Source organism: Tinamus guttatus, unplaced genomic scaffold (assembly GCF_059628265.1).
Source record: "Tinamus guttatus ecotype Peru unplaced genomic scaffold, ASM5962826v1 Tinamus_guttatus_pri_ptg000146l, whole genome shotgun sequence".
In the NCBI taxonomy this organism is placed as follows: Eukaryota; Metazoa; Chordata; class Aves; order Tinamiformes; family Tinamidae; genus Tinamus; species Tinamus guttatus.
The window spans coordinates 1,044,832-1,064,266 of record NW_028288680.1 but is presented as its reverse complement, the minus strand read 5'-3'; the positions used below and the strand labels follow the sequence as shown (position 1 = coordinate 1,064,266).

Sequence of the window (19,435 nt, the reverse complement as noted above, 5' to 3'; positions counted from 1 at the left end):
ACCCTCTGCAAAGTGCAGTTGGAAAGACTTACACCGTATCTTGACACTTCATCAATTAAAATAGCATTTATGTTTCTGTGGGGGTTGTCTGGTAGTACCCTCTGCAGTAGCAAGTTAAACTGATTTATTGATAAAGTGTTACGTGTGGTCTGAACTTCTCCCTCCACAGCTTTTTCCTCTCACCTCCTCCCCTCAGGATTTTAGCAAGGGCATAGATTTGTCGCAATAAAATCACATGGTTAGCTCTTTCTAGTTCATCAAAATCCATTTGCAAGTTTCTGTTTTGACCGGAACTGCCAGAAACACACAGCTAAATTGCAGATCAGTAAGTGAAACTTTGAGTCTGTTTTTAAGGCGGATTATTACTAATTCCTTTACAAACTGGACATTTTTTACTAAACCCGGTCTTTAAGTAGAAGTTCAAAGCACTTTCTTACCCTTTGTGAGCTGCTGAAATGCTTGAGACAGTTCACCAAGTTATGTACTCTTGAAATTATCAGAACATTAATTTCAATTGTTGCCAACCTGTTGAGGAGATCTATTACCGACTAAGTACTGTGTACTAGAAATTCAGCAATTCTTTCACAGGTGTCTAAGGAAAGATGATACTTTAAAACTTTCTGCTTCTTGGGGCAGAATATACTTAGATAAAAAGTCAAATTGTGAGGAATTGAGTAAGGATTTACTGTCCATGGCATGGCATGCAAGTGGGGCAAGTAAGGTGTCTGTAGTTACCCAGGAATGAACATTTAGGTAATGATAATCTCCAAGAGTGGATGCTCATTGCCTGCGCACACCGCTTTCAGCATCCCTCATCTACAGAAGTGCAAAGGAAATAGAAAAAGCAAACTTTCTGATAGCAGCTCTGCATGAAAACCAGGTTAACCTTTAAACTCAGATTTCAAAAAACATAGCTTTTCTCCCTCTTCATGCAGGTAAAGGTAGGGAGATGTAGAATCTAACTGGCCTCTTGGATCATGCTCTGAAGAGAACAGGAAAGCATCCACATGCTTCTTACACTCAAGACAGTGAAGACAGCACAGCAGTTATAAATGGCACAGTCTAATCCTTCATAAGTCGAGTGACTCAGTTGCCTTCAATATATGTTTGTGTGTTATTTGAGTAATATATAACCCTTTTCTGGTGCTTCATATCTTCCAACATTGTGTCAAATGAGATGACTGGGCAAACAAAGGCAACTGTGCACCCTCATGTTCCTCATGGTAAGGCAGTGTTACTCATTTCTTCTTCTGTAAAAAAGCAGTGAACAGATTCAGTGAACAAAATAGATACAGTCTTGGTTGTTTCTGGCAACTTTTTAAGCTTTGAACCAAAGCAAGTAATCGGAAAAGAAGTGTTTGTCGTTAGGATGAGACTGGTATTACTCCATGATGAAAGGCAAGGTTTTATGCTATAACTGCAACCATTCTGTTTGTGCCTTGCAGTGAGCCACCTCTATGGATTTGGCCTGATGGATGCTGAAGCAATGGTGCTAGAAGCGGAAAAGTGGACGACAGTCCCTCCACAGCATATGTGTGTGGAGAACACGGATCGACAAATCAAGTAATACCCGCTGCCAAAACTCTTGTTGGCATAAACTTATGAAAAGAAATTGGGTATAATTTACTCCTCCCTTGCATTGTGCTTAATTTCGAAGGCTACGCTGGGGAGCTCTCACCTTCGGACATGTCAGGTCCTGTGCCTGTAAAGATTGCTTCCTGTAATTCTCAGAAAAAGATCTGATTTAAAGAATACCCTAAAACTTGCCAGTCTAAAATAAATAAGTAAGTAAGTCAGGCTGGGTGGTGATTGACACTGGTAGAGGTGATGCACAGAAGAACAAGAATGTCTAGATGAGTGTACTGCAGTCACCTTGGAAGATGAGTACAAACTCCCGTGTCTTTTCATTAAAATCTTACTTTATGCTATTTCTCTACTGACAGCCTCAGGAAGGTCTCTAGTTCAGAGGCTAAAGCTAAACGACCTCCTGCTTGCTCAGAGAGGGTCTCTGTGGAACCAGGCATCAGAGCAAAATTTGGCATGCACAATCTGTGCATACAGGGGGAGCATCAGTCGTAAGGCACATTTCCAAAGCAGTAAAATCACTGAGGAACATTTTTATTTAATAGATATACGGAGATGCTACGTGCAAAATTACTGTAGTCTGCTTGGAAGTTATGCTAGTTTAAACCAGCTGAGTCAGATACTGTTTGCCTATTTGCAACAGTTAATATGCAATACTTGCTATTACTTAAGCAAGGTTTATGGATATGCCAGGCATTTCCTGGAACTTAATGACCAGCTGTGATCCCATGACAATCCCAACAATTCTTTGCTGGCCACTAATCCACAAAAAATGCTCTGCCCCAAAGGTTTATTGCTATTACGTTTTTTCGCTGTCCTCTTTTACTATGTGTACATGTCAGTATTTGCCTTAATAGAAAGCCAGATATTTGGCAATGACTGCAGTAAAATAATTACCCTTTGGTGATAGTTTCAGCTAGGAAATAAATGCTAAAAATAAGGATTGCAGGCGATTGACTTCTCAGAAGTAGTGGTCTGACACTGGCATTCGCTGTTAAGCAAAAGTGATTCGATTGTTTTCGCAGAACAAGTGAAAAACATTGACACTGTCCTTATGTTTGTATTATAGAACTATACGACCTGACAGTGTCGTCCGTTCCATTTACAAAGCCACGGGCTGCTCTGACAACCCCAACCACCACGTGATCTACTTGGAGCACGTGGTTGTGCGCATCACTATCACCCACCCTCGACGTGGAGACCTGGCCATTTACCTGACCTCCCCTTCAGGAACCAGGTCACAGCTGTTGGCCAACAGGTACAGTACAGCAGCCCAACCTCGTGGTGTCGTCAGTGTGCACCGAGACTGCAGCAGCAGCAAAGAGTAGCCAAGTCATTACAGTAGGTTCACTGGCAGCTGCAGGATCCATATTATTTTTCTGAGAGAAATGGGGAAACTGGAGTATAAAAGTAACTGAAAGACAGCAATCTCTATTAGAAGAAGAATAGTTTGTAAAACTCTTGAGGATTATCATCTTTAAAACTAAGATTAGTCAGTTTTGATAGTTTTCTGTGGCTCCCCAAGTATTAAAAGGCTGAGCAGTGCAAAGAAATTAATGAAAGGCTGAATATCGCAGAAAGAAACTGAAGCTGAATGGAGATGTGTTTCTTCATACCATCTTTCATTCCCCTCCTTTCTTATGCTTTTGTCCACTTGTAATAAAGATCAGACAAAGTTGTAATCCTCTCTAATTATTTTCTTTAGGCTTTCACAATATGGTAATGATTCCTGCTGTCACCAATTTCCATATCCTTTTCTTTCTTTTTTTTTTTCTCTATTTTGTATTGAAATAGTAGGTTTGAGCCATGGAGAACTCTTGGCAGAAGAGTGCTGAAAAGTTGTATTGGCACTTCAAAAAGAATAACTCCATCTACAAACTGCCTATTAAAATGTAAAAAAGCCTTCCGTTTCCTGCTTGCCACAGATCTGTGATATATACTTGCTCTTAGTCATCATCATACTCCTCTTAACAGGAGTCACTAACAAATATATATCCCTTAATGTCAACCTCTACATTATGTTCTTGATAATCTTAGTCTACATGATGTTTCTTTTTTTTTTCCAGTTGGACTGAGACAAGTATCTCTTTATCCAGCACATTTCTAATATTAGTGCAATTTTAGGCCTTAGAAATTGCTAGCATTCGTCCTCATCAAATTGAAAGGTATTCCTGTTTTTTTGGTGGAGGTTAAGAAATTTTTGAAGAAACCAGCAATCAAGGCAAAATATGAGCAATCAAGGTCTGCAGCGTATGAGAGACTTCGTCAAACTCCACCCTAGTTCCCAATGTGCAAATAGTTAACAGTGATAAGCGATGCTTGTATAAGCAAAGTACTTCTCCAGCAGGTTAGACAACTCTTCTTCCTACAGGGGCCATAGTATGATAAATAATGTTTGTGCTGTGCTGACTGGTAGGTTTAGATAATTGCAGTTCTGCTGGGCCACTCAATGGCTTCCCACCCAAAAGCTGACACCAGTGCAGCATGTCTCACTGGCAGAAAAACATACCTGTTTTGGACAACTCTGCTGCCTTCCAGCTCAAGCCTTCACCAAAGGTAATATCCCCAGTCCTAGTCTTCAAAGTGTTCTGTGAAGTGGGACTAGCCCACCTCACCATCTCATCCTCCCCAAGCTGGCTTGGTGGCCGTATCTTGCACACCTACTGGTCCCCTAGCCGTGACAGGACCTACCTCTCCTCTTGGGATTAAGGACCTGTTACAGAGAAGGGGAGAATTCAAGAGGATTTTGTTCTGATTGAAGGAACAGGACCCACGTTTTCATCAGAGATAAGCTTAACTTCAAAGAAAAGGAATATATTTTGTAAATATTCTTCAAGCCATACACATTAGCACATTAAATGGAGGCAAAGTTTTTCTGGAGTTTTTACCCACCTAGTCTGTCTCCTGTATTTCATTACCAGGGTTGTCAGTGCCTTATACTTAAAACATATGTGCCTGCACATCTACCTACATTCTTACTGCACTGAACAGCTTACCCCTCCCTAACCACAGGCAGACACCTAACCTCTAAACAGTTATGAATCAGGCTTTTGTTTTCTCTCTGGAAGAATCCTGCTTTAGTTTTCTGTTTTGTTTTCATGCAGCAGTTCTTCAAAATGAAGAAATCTAAAAGTCCTCCACTAGGTATCCAAACAAAACAAGCTCGTGTAAACCCAGTGGTCTTAACACAGCTAACTTCTGGCTCTAGCCTTTCATGTCTTGCAGTTGACTCACAGCAAGTGGGAGATAAAGACATTCCAGTATTCACAGTTCACCTCTGGTGATGACTAGTACATGGAGAAGGTACAAAGTTTAATTCAATCAGTCTCTTTGTAACCGCTGTTCCTTAAAAGGTAATTGTTTTCTGTGCCTGTGATAGAGAGAAAAAGCAAATGTATATGTTAAAATATGAGATGTTCATCTCTTTTTTTATCCTGTACCAGAAGAAGTATACGCAGAAAACAAAGAAACCTGAAATGCCTCTTGGTATTTTACCTTTTTCCAAAAGCAAGTTCTTCAAATGAAAGAGCAAATGCTCTGGTCACACCAGGAGTTACTTCCCCATGCAAGCTTCAGAGGTATTCAGACTTGTCAGTCATACTTGGCTGGTGCCAACTCACAGCTCTGGGGTACTAATATTAAGGAATACATGAATTTTGGAAAAATCTAGGTGTGAGATTTGCTAGAGCCTTCACAGGCAGGATAAAGTGATGTACATGGACACAACAATTTTCAAAGCAACATTTCAAGACTTGTTTTATTTGGACTTTCTGTAGGAAATCTTACATCTTACTGGTCTTGGAATTAGTGTACTGAGTGCTGTTGGATGTGTATTTTTTAGCATTATGCTATTTAATATGAAAACCAGAGAGTTGTTTATCATTAACATGAGAATTTATTTGGTTTTGAGGCATTTAACGTTTAAAGTGTTAATCATGAGGGCATCCAAATAAAGGCATTCAAGTACAAGTAGCATTCAAGCATGTCTTGACAGCAAAGGGTCTGGGGTTTTTTGGATTTTTTGGGGTTTTTTTTGTTTTGTTTTGTTTTTTTTTCTATAGTAAAAGCTCCCAGAGGCTGCTGTGCATTGCTGCTACCTGACTGAGATGCTTTTCTCAGAAATGCAAGACCTTTTAATGCACACATACTTGATTAATAGCAGCAATACCAGCTGTTTTTACTGAACCCAGGGAAAACCTCATTGCTTTACCATTACTCATCTGGGTTTAATTCAAAACAGTTTGCTGGTAAAGTATCTTGAAGTGCAAAAGGGTCTATTTTACACATGTGCAGTTCTTCTCCACCAGTTCTGGAAGAAGAGTCGTTGCGTAGTTCCTGGTGCAGGGACGAGTAGGTCTCACAGGCAATATCTGGCTTTTTTCCTTACATATTTTGTTCTTAATATTGGCATTCCCTAAAATGACTTCAGTAAGAAAACTTGTTAGTCAGAGGCGGTGTGGATTCCTTTGCAGGCATTTGGTGGATTACACTGTCACTGGCTTGAGCCTCATGTGCATTCTTCAAAAACTGCATTACAGGGAACATCTGCTTTGTTGTTTGGAAAGTACTAAACATGATTACATTGGATGTACTGCAACAGAGGAAAATACAGGCTTGGAAAGTACTGGCTGGTGTGAGGATGAGGCTTAGTCAGTCAAAATGACTACAGTTAAGTCCAAATGGGAACAGTATCCCCCTTTTAAAAACAATTGGCCATTGGATTTGGCAGCATATGTTTCAGAGTATTTTGAGACATACCAAGATCTGTTCTAGCAGACACTCAATACAGGGGGCCATGAAGGAACAGCTAAATAGAAAGAGGATAGAAGAGGCAAACTCGACACTCATCTGTCTCCCGCCGAAGTCACGGCTTTTTTAAATATTGTCCTTTAAATTTAAAGCAGCTGCTGCCATTTGAACTGCGTAACTGAAATTTTTTAACCACGTGGTGGCAAGTTTCCAGGCCACTAGCTTCCTTTGCTTACATGGCACTGACATTAATAATACCTCTGTTCGGCAACAGAAGGAAGTATTTTCAATACCATCTTTTTTTTCTTTTTTTTCCTGTAATGAAATCTTTGATAATCAGTAAAGTTTAATAATATCCCTCCTCCTCCTACATCAAAAGTGAGATACTCTCATCTAATTTCACTTCCCAGATCACATCGTAAAACCTGTAGACAATCAGAAGTAGAGAAAACTGTTTCCTTACAGGAGATGATTTTGATTTCTGAGTTCTGATATTTTTTATTACAGTTTGCACATCAAATTCCAACAACAAAAATTACATTTTAAGGGTAAAAAGAAAAGGATAAGGTCAGCCTTTGTTCTGAGTCTGTGTGTTCCAGGTAACTGAAAATTTACTTATGACATTATTAAATCCAGAATGAGCAAACAATGATCCTTGTGCTGTGTACACAGGATGAAGCGGTTCTTGGAAAACTGTTTTCTCCCAAATCAAACTTAGTATGTTCAGTTTTGTTCCTTGCTTGCCATAGTCTTTTCTTTTATTGAATAGACATCCCACTAGCCTTCTTTCCACCCCCTATTCTTTGCAGTCCTACAATTTCAGTGTCTGTGTCTCCAAAAGAGAATGAGTAGTTCTTTTGTTAAACCCTGTCATTATTAGTGTTAGACAGACTGAGGAGCTCTGCGGATTCTTGATATAGCACCAAAAACAAAACAGTAAATAGTTTTTTATATCAAAGAGGAAATGTTATTGTTGATTTTCCCAGCTCAGCAGGAAAGACCAAAGACCAGGTTTATGTGCAAAGATAAATGTGGAAAAATAATTAAGTGCAATATATCTGAGATCTAGAATGACACATGCCTTCTTTTGAGGACTGGCAACAGTAAAGAATGAATCAGGGAGATGTGCAGAATAGGTATATATTGGCTTTTAGAATTCAATACTTCACGTTGAATTGTGGTGGAAAGTTGGCATCCAAAATTAACAGTTTTAATTAATTTTCCATAGTAGAAGTGAGAGTGAAGAGAAATGGATAAAGACAGATTTAGGATCCGGCTAAATGTTTCAAATTATGGGTTTTGTATTGATCTAAAAAGAAAGAGAGGAGTTATGTAAAACAGATGAGAGGAAGAACACCCATGATTTCTGCTTTTCAAGATAAATTTGCTCCAGGTACTGTGACAAGGATGAGTTGGCCTTTTTCTAGCTTTATAGAAGCTATTTCAAGCTGGGCCTGGCTCAGTCTTAGTATAATAATACTTACCACATTGAGTTGTGGCAGGAATTAATTTGATTGTGTGCAGAACAGTAACTCTCCCCTACTGTCCTTACCTTAATCAGAGATTCCTTTTCAGACCTAAATGACTGATGATTCGAAAAAGTGTACATATATGGCACCACATTCAGTCATGCCCTTACATTAGGATTTACGTCTGTTTAAACTGAGATTCTTGAAGATTTACTGCAATTCAGAAGTAAAAAATTGCAGCTTTAAAGCTACTGTGAACCACACAGCTGGCTGACCAGCACAGTGTATGGAGCTTATCAACCTGACATGCCTTTGGGTGGAAACAGATCATTTCATTCTGATATGTCTAGTCTTTGGGGACAAGCTCTCCATATTCAAAGTTGATGGTTGCTGCACTCAACACTATTTCAGGCTCTACGGCCCTGTGCCTTGCTGTTCCCACTGCTGTTCCCCTAGGCAAATTTTTCATGCTTAGGTTGAGCTCAAACTGAGATCTGGATTGCTTCATAAAATTAAATGTGATAACCAAATCCAAAAGGCATTTTTAAAAACAGACACATATGCATAGCTTTCAAGTACTTTTATTTTTTTAGATCTAGAAGATCTTTTGTATCTCTAGAAGTTTCAGACATCTGCCACAGGGAGGGGAGAAAGCTTCTGAAGCGCCTGTCTCGCCACAAACTATTTCGTGGAAGCGTTCATCTCCTGAATACTTCAGTGTAAATATGCCTGGCTGACTGCATGGGCTAATCAGTCCGGGCTGTCTGGGGCTGCTCAGGTTGCGTTTTCCTGCTGACAGGCGGTTGGAGCAATTGCCCTGCAGAGAAGGGCTGCTGCAAGGAGCCCAGCTGACCCAGGCACCTGCAGGTGCATGGCGCAAGAGGACACACTCCTCTGCTCAAAACTCCATCTCACTCTAAGCCTCGGAGCCCATTAGCCCAGCAGGAAAAGATTACCTGCCTGTCAGACACTGATTTATTAGAGCACATCACGACCAAGGGCTGGGAGACACAACAAATGGGTGCCTCTTCCCGGCTGCCTCCGGCGCTCTCAGCCCCGCAGCTGTCACGTTTTCTGGCTCCCAGTGCGGTCAGCTCAACACGCAGAGCATGGCAGGTTCAGCTGCACCTTCTGGGAAAAAAAAAAAGAAAAAAGATGTGAGTAACAAAAAAAAATGCCTTTGATACACTTCTTTTTTGCGATATCTGGCTGTGGTTTTACCAAGTGGAAGCTCCATACCAACCGCTTTTGCTCACCAGTTAATGCAAAATATTTTTTCTGTGCATTTAAGGACTTACAAAGGTTTGCTAAAAATCTAAAACACTTGTGTTTTTTTTTTATTACTAGCAGATCTAATTGTGAGAGACCAGCCTTATGTTCCCAGTTGTGGAGTCCATTGAAAGCAGATACTTGTCTTCCTCTGCTTCTAAAATTTGATTACAGATGAATATTTCTGCTTCAAGTTAAATTCTTAAACAGAAAGGGAATATAGTTTCTAGGATGAGGTAATGACAATAGAAGAGATGAAGACATTTTTACGACTTGAACTTAAAATTTTAAGGAAATATTTTAGTCTATACCCTGTAAGCATATGTATTCTCTTACAGACTTGCATATGACAGGTGAAGTATATGTCATCAAATTGCTCAGAGCGAGAAGAATCGTTATTTCTAGATGTATTACTATTTATGGTAAGCGCAAAATTAGTCTCTCTGAAGTTAGTCACAGCCCATCTTCAAGGTGATGTTTTTGATAAAGGTCACTTGAATGACTAAATAACAGATCTGTCTTTCTGTTGTGTTTATGTTAACAAATAATTCATGAAGAGTCAGTCATCGGCACTCCAGTAGTTAAAAGCATGTTATAAGTGCTGGTGTTGCAGATAAATGTAAGCATAGCCATGAAAATTATCAGATTATTCTGGGCATCTCACTAAACAACTCTAATCTATAATAACCTGTAATAGTCAAATAACAAGTTATCAGATCGTATGCTAATATGTATTAAGTATGTATATATATACATTTGGCATTGATCTGACAAATAACAAAATCGATGTTATTTGTCACCAAGGCTCCTGAAGTATCCCGGTCTTCCTTAAAAGATCTTATTTTGTATGTTCTTCTTTCTGAATAAGGAAAAGTATGCCAGAACTGCTCTCTAACTATTTTGGTCATTTGGTCCTCCTTGAAGAGGAAATATATGCAGCACTTCACACTTCTTTTTGATTTGAGAATTTAGTGGTTGAGCAGAGCAACATGAGCTTGGTCAACATGCACATACAGATAACATCAGAGTCCATATCTTTATCACCTTAAAACTGTTTTTTTTCCTTAAAAAAGAAAAATCTTTTTTTGATCTGAGTCTATGGATTTTGGGCTCCTTTTTGGTATCATTTGTATAAATTTAGTTTATGCGGTAAAAAAATCAAATTTATATCTTACCACACAAGTTCAGGGAATTTTTCTTTCCCAAAACTGGTCTATTTATTATTTCCTGTGAAATAGTATTACTAAGTTTTCCCCTACCAATATAAATGCTAGCAGTTTGAAAACTTACATTTCAAGTCATAGTGATTTTAGGTAGAGGTGTTTTTGTATATCTAAGGCCAAGTCATAAGCAAGTATTGTATTTTCCTCCCCAAATGACTTAAAAGAATGAAGCAAGATTAAAATAGAAATCTGACAGCATTTTAAAATGCCAAAACATCGCATATAAACACATTTAAACACAGGATACTGTGGGAAATGCCAGACTAATTCCAGTCAAAATATGTAGTTAACTGGTGTTTCTATGTATGTGAATGCAAGCCCAATGAATATAGAATTTCAAGTATAATTGCATGGTATTTATGTAATACTATATAATTTGGTTGCCATAATGGCAAAAAGAAGTACTACTGTGTTGACTGATGGACAGATTGTTTAAAAAGTAATACATCGCTTATCAGCAAAACACTGTGTGACAATTTGACTGAAATAACCTGTGTAATGACATACTTGCATGCAAAAACTCACATGCAAAAACTAGGTAATAACTAGTTAGATAATATCTATTTTTCAGGAAATGCTGTGTGTGTGTGTGTGTGTGAAATTTATTGTATTTAAACAACTAATTTAACAGAGACATGAAACAGACCAATTCTGTTGGCATACTTCTATCTGCAAAACTGCACTAGAAGAAAAGTCCAACCAATTATCAGTGAAAACGCAGCCTATTTTAAATGTATTTTCAGTAAATGTTACCAAGACTAATAAATAAGAGTAACATTATAGACATTCATATCCAATAGAAGAAATTTCCACAAAGGAAATAATAGAGAAAATAAGTATTAGCTGAATCCTACAAGGATACCAAAGATCCTTTGCATCCTACTGATGTGTACTGTGAATATGTAGGGCCACCCATTGCTCAGGCCACTGACCAAATCTTTTGACAAGAAAATGGCCTTTTGTCTTATGTGAATATTTTCAGTAGAACCTGACACATTGGTTGTCACCAAAATCATTTGCAATGATTGCACACTGAATTTCAAGAACTTTTGAGAAAAAAGCTTGAAATGTGTTTCGAAAATAATACAGAATCAAGTGAGTGTAAAATATTTTTTAAAGATAGATCAGAGTATTTCTGCATTCCTACACTAGCTTGCTCACAATTTTAAGGAAGTGTTTTAAGTCCACTGGATTTTCTACTGTACCGGTCATGTATTTATGAAAAAAATAGCTATGGAATTTTCACACATAGAACAAATTAAAATGGTGATATTTCTCATTCTTTAGTAGTTCTCTTTCTGTCTTTCTGTGAGAGAGAGGGAGATCTAAAACTATACACATGCACACAGACACACTTATATATATATCTTTATACACGTACATATATTTTTTAAACTCAGCTATGCCATTTTTATTAGAGGCAGCAGTCTCTATTAGAGTGCACCTCCCATCTATAGCTTTGGGGTAGCAGGCAACACGCTGTGAGTACTGAATAAAAGTGAAAGTTCTCTTGTGTCTTTCCAGAATCTCATTAATAAATTCCAGTTTCAGGCAGTAAAATCTCCAGCCAGTCCTCCTTCCCCTTCCCCCAGCCCATCAGCACCACATTGCAGCCTTTGAGCTGGGCCTCCCATGCTAGAAACTGCTGTAATCGAGCCTGAGCTCCAACCTCTTCACCCAAGACCTAAATAATTAAATTATGGTAATGTTGCTGGCAAGATGAAATCATCAGATGTCCTTAGTCTCTCGGTTTTAGCCAAACTCAATCCTGTCAAGTGTTTGAATAGTGTGATACCTTGATCACTTCAGGTTTGAAACCGAAGTACCAGATATATTTGATTTCCTCATGAGGAATCACAACTATTGAGTTGCTCTTATTGTCTCAGACACTTAATACTTTTGTTTTCTTAAATCTCTTTTTCGGACTTCATTCCAAAAACCAAAAAGAAATGTTATAGAACTTTCCCAACTTAAAGTTACATTGTAATTTTAAAGCAAAGAATATGCTATAGTCTGTGCATTTTTCTGGAGCCACGTTCTTTCCTTCAACTCTATTAGCAATTTTATTTACAGGGAATCCTCTTTGTATTCTTTTTCACAATATGACAAATGACAATATGGATAGGATCTTCTCCATAAAAAACAAAATGGAACATGTATTTGAAATACATGATGGGAAACCTTCATGATTAATATTTTGTAAAGGTGGAGATGAATAGAGTGGCTGATTAGGGTATTATCAAATCCTGCACACTTGGAAGGTTAGCTCCACTAATAAAGTAGTACTTACACAAATCTCTTGCTTTATTTTAGGTTATTTGATCATTCCATGGAAGGATTTAAAAACTGGGAGTTTATGACTACTCACTGCTGGAGTGAAAAAGCAGCCGGTGACTGGATCTTGGAAATCTGTGACACTCCTTCTCAGCTGAGAAATTTCAAGACTCCAGGTATGGCTCTGGCTTGTGTTTCAAAAGGATGCTTGAGGCTGTTAACATTCAACTATCCTCCTCCTTTTACTCACACCTCTGACATCCCGTTGGTTTGATGGGAAGACAGATAAAGAGCTATGTGTTACTCTTAATTATGGTTATCAGTGGAGTCCTCATTTTTATGTTGCTGTTATTTGTCATTTAAAAGTTGTAGTTTGTCTTAATCCTGAGCTAACTTCTGGTTTTCATGGAGAGGTCACCTTCTCAGGGGATACACTGTGCCCTTTCTTGCCTTCAAAGCTGCCTCGACGTGTACAAAGTGATTTTGGCCATGTAGAGCTGGATCATCCTGTATTCGTGCATTCTTCAGACAGAGACAGAATATACAATAAAGAGATTTAATTCTTTTGTTTGTTAAAGAGCTAAATACTACTAATGTATTGGAAACTACTTATTATTAATACCAAATTATTAATGTTAATATATTTGATTGGACACCATATCTGCAAGCTATCCTGTTGCATTAGAAGTGGTAAATCTAGTTAATTGCTACATCTAAAATGAATTATAAGAGTATAAGAGTCAAACTAATATCAAACATGGTTAGGATTGTCTTAACGATATCATTAGAGTATTAGATTGTAATTCGATAAACTACAAGATATATTACATCTCAGATAAGTAAACTCATGGAACAGGATTTTCTAATTGATTTGTTAAAAAGCAATTTTGCATTTTAAGATACAGATTTTAACACAAAATAAAAAGAAAAATAGAACCATAAGAATGGTGACTGCAACAATATAGGATTTTTAAGCAAGTGTATTCCTGAATGAGTAGGTTATTGAGTGTCACTGTTTGAATGACCCTTGCTGAAAATAATAAGAAATTTTATTGTTTTTAGTACTTAAAAAGGCACAAATAAAGGATTTTTGACCAGGATGCTAAATAATGTGCTTAAAAACTATATGATTAAAATAAGAAAAGTAGCACAATAGAATAAGTGCATGTAGCTGTTCATTCTAGAAAAAGGTTAATTGTTTCAATTCAACTTTGTCAAAGAGTAGCTCAAAAATATTACTGCCAGAAGCTGGGGAGATATTCTCCATGTAGAGGAGAATTCTCCGCTTTTTCTTTTCTTTTTCTTCCTCTTGATTGAAATTCAATTTGTTAAATTAGATTGAAATGAAAGCTACATGCCGTTTACCTATTCAAGGTAAACAAGTCTCTCTGAAAGGAGTTAACAGCTCTGAGAGGCTTGTCCCATTCCCTCTTAAAGCTTGCAGATGCAGCAGGACTATTTTCATGGTGATTCAGAGAAAGCCAAGGCACACTAGGAACCCTAATGTATGATCACGGGGTTGTCTGGTGAACTTATTTTCTCCCTGTTCCAAACAGTATATAGGCTAAACTCAAATGATTTTATACAGTTTAGTTTGGGCAAAAATATGCTCACTCATTTCAATATTACGACAATCTGGAAATAATGATTTTATGCTTCTTAGATGATTTTCTGTTCTGAAAATCCAAATCATAGGGCAGCCTCATCCAACTGCTGTTGAAATCAATGGTATTAACCTGAATGAGAATTCTAGTCCTTTATTTCTGCTGTTCATTAGCTAGCTGAATTGCATTCATTTTAGTAGAATAGGTGACCAAGTAGACAGTGTCTCTGCTATTAAATGTGTACATATATTTATATGTATATGTGTGTATACATGTACATGTATACATCTATATACTTTTTTTTCCCAGAATAAAGCACTTGTTACCTGTCTTGGTTGACAGCATCTGCAATCTGATGAATCTTCTCTTTTAAGAGACTAAACCTGCAGTTATAAGACAAAGTTGTTGAAGCTTGGCATGTAAAAAGAGGCCCATAAGTCCCAACTTAGCATGTGAAAAAGCAGTATGACTTTCAAAACTGCTGAGCAGTGAACAACTTCTTATAAAGTTTATATATGTCTGTGGTAACTGTAGGGTGGTCAGTATTATTTAAATGTTAGCTTTGTACTCAGAGGTCTAACATTAAGCACAACATTTTGAAAATCTTGATTATCATCCTCTGGAGGTCTGAAGTAAAATAGGAGTACTGCCAGTGTTTCAGTTTTAACTTCATTTTATCCACACTCATCATTTCTCACCATCATTTCACACTAGTGACAGGATATGAATTGTACCCATTAATACTGAGCAGTTTCCAGGACATTAAATTAAACATTAAATGTCATTAATTTACATTCATTAAATGTATCAGGAAGAGCAACTGTTAACTATGGGCAAAACTTTACATTTCTTTTCTGTGTGTCCAGAGAATTTCCAGAGCTTTTGAATTTCGTAGAGGAGAGGTGCTACACAAAAACTATATAATGTAAATTTAATCAGATAATTGAAAGAAAATGTTTGAGACAGAACTGACTTACACTTGTTATTTCGGAAGGAGCCAGGAGCTCCTCTAGCTTGAAGGACAAGCTGGGGCAGCCTCTCACTGCTGTGTTTCCCAGCACCCAGAGGTTCACCCAACAAGGAGTAAAGATAGCCAGAGCACAACACATTTTGGCCATTCCCCCCTTTTCCCTGCCCTGGCATGCTGCCTGTATTAACGCTTGGAAAGGAGGTCACACGGAGCCGTTTTGGAAGCTGTCCACCTGGGCTACTCTCCAGACATGGTTTACAGCCCTTTTATGTCACCAGGACAGCCTGAAAGAGACCAGCTACATTTCCAGCTTTACGCTTTAAAGCCTGTTCCTGCAAAATATTTTGTTTATTTGTTTAAGTATGAGTAGCCCTATGGTTTTGTTGATTTACTGATTTCAGTACTTCATATATACTCTTCCCAGCGTACAGTGGCTGATCTTGTGGAACTGATTTCTTTGCTCTTTGAGGAGCTCTTTGCTCTGCTTTTACTCATGTAAAAGGGGTTGGTAAGACCAAGAGATACGAAGATCTGCCTGACCAGGGTGGCGGAGGAAGCTACTGTGCTCAAAGAATCCTGCTGGAAAACTTGTTCATTACTATCTTTTAACCTCAGCATAAACAGTTTTTAAAAAACTTGTTAGTTTTCGATATGCATTTGTATCTCAGAAGATGCAATATGTAGTTTGTGGTAGCCTCAGCCTCCAGGCTCCCGGTGTTTGCCTCATGACAGAAGCTGTACCATAACATTTCTGTCCAGAACAATATGAAAGCGCTTCGCTGTATTACCAGTGGACAAACTCAGCCTCTTGGGCGTGTTAGGATAGGTCTCCACACTGATGTTAGGTAAGTTAAAGATGCTTGAATACGATTTATGATGCCTCTCCACTTTATCACTGTAGTCTGCACTTTATCACGCTGATATCACTATCATGCCTGTTTCTTGTTTCTGTGTGTGCACGTATTTCTTTAGCTATTGAAAAGCATTATAATTAAGAGCTGCAGTTCTCCTATAATCAAATTGAGAACAAAGAGCCAACATGTCATCATACCCCAGCTTGGAAAGGTATTGCCACATCTGTTACCCGTAAAGAAATATAGGGTCCAGTTCATAAAAATAGTTCCTGTGATTTCTGCATTTAATTCTGTACAGTTTATGGAGGTAGACATGTGCTTGCTGTGAAACACAGTGATATACCCTGTCTCCTATACATATAATGTGGGACCTGTTATGTACTAAATACAAGCAGGGTAAGGGATTATTCTAGCCAAACGAAATGATGGAATCAGGTAAAAATGGGAATAGAATGATTTTGGCTCAAATATGCATACTTTATTCTTTCATTATAAAAATGTGTGTGTGTATGTATATATTTATTTACTGAAATATTTTCATTGTGCAAATTAAACATGCCTTTAGGCAGACTTCATTTATTTGCTGGCAAGTCACATGGATTTTCTCTCTATTTACTGAACCATTCCTAAAAGGAAACTAATCTCCTGAGAGATTATACCCCTCACTGCCCTGCTGCACTAGATATACTTCTAAGGCCCAAATCCTTGCTGCAGGTATGTTGGTACAAGCCCTTCCGTGTGTGTGTAGTCCAGACACACCAGTACACTGTGCTTGAGAAGCACTTTTGCCTGTTAGCGAGTCCTTGCAGATATTACTTTCTAGTATTCAATATTTTTACCAGTGTTCTGGAAAAAATATAAAATCAACACTTGGAAAGTTTAGTGTTCATTAGAGCAAAATAATAATGAGGATGGAAAGGTCTGGATAACTTAGCAAAACACATATTTTTTGATTGCATTGCATATTGTGGCCAATGCAAGGAGTCTGTTAAATCAGAAAAGGGGCAGAGATTGTATGCAGAGAAACTGTAGCTTTGAAAAGGCAATAGAGATGAATGTTTGTGTAGTTAAGCACGACTTCCCCATATAACAATTTTACTAAAAGGAAAGAGTCATTAAGAACACAGCTGAATCACTTCAAAACCCAGCTGAATTCACGAAAGAACATTGAGAAGTGACCTGATCTCTAAGTGTCTGCAAAAGGAAAAAATACGTGATTTGGAGTTTCTTTAATCTAGTGGGTTCTAAAGAATTACATGGCTGCAAGCTAGACCTAGGAAAAGACAAATAGAAAATAAGGTGTGTAGAGTTTGACAGCTGAGGTAATTAGTCAGCTGTTTGGCTGAGGTAGGTTCTTCAATTACTTTTTGAAATCAAGATTGAAAGTCTCTTTAAAAGTAAGGCTTTGCTTCAGCTACAAGGAGATGAAAATTACTGTGCAAAAGAACTGTTTTATGATGTTGAGTCTTCCCTATACTCTTTTCTTTAAAATTGAGTGTAGAACAGAGAAGTTTTATGTACAGTGTAGAAATTTCTATCAAATAAAGATTAAATTGGATAGGCAGAGACAGTGAGATAGCAGTTTTATTACCATCTTTAACCCCAATTTAAAACCCCAGTGTGAAACAGTTTAAAAGAATTAGGTTGTCATCTGTCAGTTAGCTGTCATTCCTCAGTGAAATCCATGGCTTTCATTATTGTTGCTTAATGTTTGATAGACAAATGTAAACCCAGAGAGACAATGTTCAGTTTTGTTTTTGTCCTCAGAGGATACCAGATGACATTGTGAAAATACAGAAAAATAACTTGATTTTAATAATGATCAAAGTAATTTGCTTGCCCAGGTTGTAAAAACCTCAAGCAACAAGTCATTGAGTGGCACTGAATTTAGTTTTAAAGGAAGTATATTAAATGATTTTCCTTTGGGGAGACTTATCTGGATTACTTGCTTTTTCCTAAATCAGCACCTCAAGGTAAGAGTATTTTAACCACAGAAAAGCCTCTGAAAATAGGATCTTTCAAATTTAGAAAAGAAATGTTCCCAGCTCCCCTCTTCCCTCTCTTTTCTGATGAGAAATTGACATTTGTAACTTGCTGCTTCAACACAGATAAGTAGACTCAAATGAACAGGATGAGACAAGACTTGCTCCCCACCTTCTCAAGCAGGGATGTATTTTCCATGCATTATTACCCTTAATCTTTTCTTGTGGCCTGAATCCTTTTGTTCTTTCACAGAATTAATTCACAGGGGAGTAAAGACATGGAGGTGGAGGCTGCAAGTTCACACCTCTTGTCCTGATAGCTTGAATTGATGACTTGATATACATTTATCTGTCCATTCCTCCACAAAATATTTGCCAAAAAAGTAAGATTCAGGCAAGCAGACGATTTTTTCTTTCCTCACTCAAGTGTTGAGAGAGTAAAATAATAGTGACAAACTCAGACAATACGGTGATATATCTGCCGGAGAACTAGGACAAGTGAATTAGAAGTTATGCTGTTTTGGGAGGGGACATTGGTGTCCTACCATGGAAATGTTAAAAGATTGTTTGTGTATATTCATCAAGATATATCCTGTAAGGCCAATGAAAAATACTCTTGAGTGTTAACTAAAACATAACCCCTTTATTAAATCTGAGTTCTGAATATGTAGCTATGAACTCGCGAAATCATGTTTACTAATAATAACTTTCGGTGAGACAGAAAGTAGGAATCAATTTTTAAAGCTAGATTTTGAATATTTACTTTCTAGGCAAATTGAAAGAATGGTCCTTAGTACTGTATGGAACATCCATCCAGCCTTACTCACCAAGAAATGATTTTCCAAAAGTGGAACGAGTGCGCTCTAGTCCGGTTGAAGACCCTACAGAAGATTATGGAACAGATGACTATTCAGGTGAGTGCTGTGAAGTATCATTCATTTACTCTGTGCATCAACTGAACCCATAATAAGCTGAAGCAGTAACTTCAAACTCTGCATACAAAAACTGTTTCTGTCACAGGGCTTTGTATTGCCAGTGCTATGGTCAGACATTATCCAGACTCCGACTTGCTTATTCAATATTCCCCTTTCCACATTTTGGGTCTTTTGGTGGTTTTGTGTTAGTTCCAGACTATGATTCTGACCTGACAGTAGGATTTGTGGCCTTTCTGGTCTGGGTAACAATTAGATGGTATTGAAAGTTCCAGAAAGAAAATTACAGATAAATAACTAAAATTTGTGAAATGGAAACTATACTGATAGTTAAATTTTATCTGACTAGAAGAACAAAGTAATATTTACATTTCATTTAATTAGTTAGGATTTCTGTAGCAGAACTGGTACTAATTATGCAGGGTTTATAGTAATTATGCATATGAAAATTAATACTCTGAGGCTAAAACACAGTGACTGACAGGATGTCAATTCAAATAAAATTACATGGGGATTTTCCCATAT

The 19,435-nt window shown here is 37.7% G+C and overlaps 1 protein-coding gene across 2 annotated transcripts in view; it reads left to right on the top strand.

Moving 5' to 3' along the window:
- The window catches only part of PCSK5 (proprotein convertase subtilisin/kexin type 5), a 232,802-nt gene that overhangs the window by 145,234 nt on the left and 68,133 nt on the right, over window positions 1-19,435 (top strand). For both annotated transcript variants that reach the window (XM_088522071.1, XM_088522070.1), the window contains exons 11-14: window positions 1,446-1,563; window positions 2,654-2,842; window positions 12,608-12,744; window positions 18,749-18,892. In XM_088522071.1, the coding sequence (XP_088378197.1) occupies window positions 1,446-1,563; window positions 2,654-2,842; window positions 12,608-12,744; window positions 18,749-18,892 (588 nt within the window). The remainder of the gene's footprint in view (window positions 1-1,445; window positions 1,564-2,653; window positions 2,843-12,607; window positions 12,745-18,748; window positions 18,893-19,435) is intronic.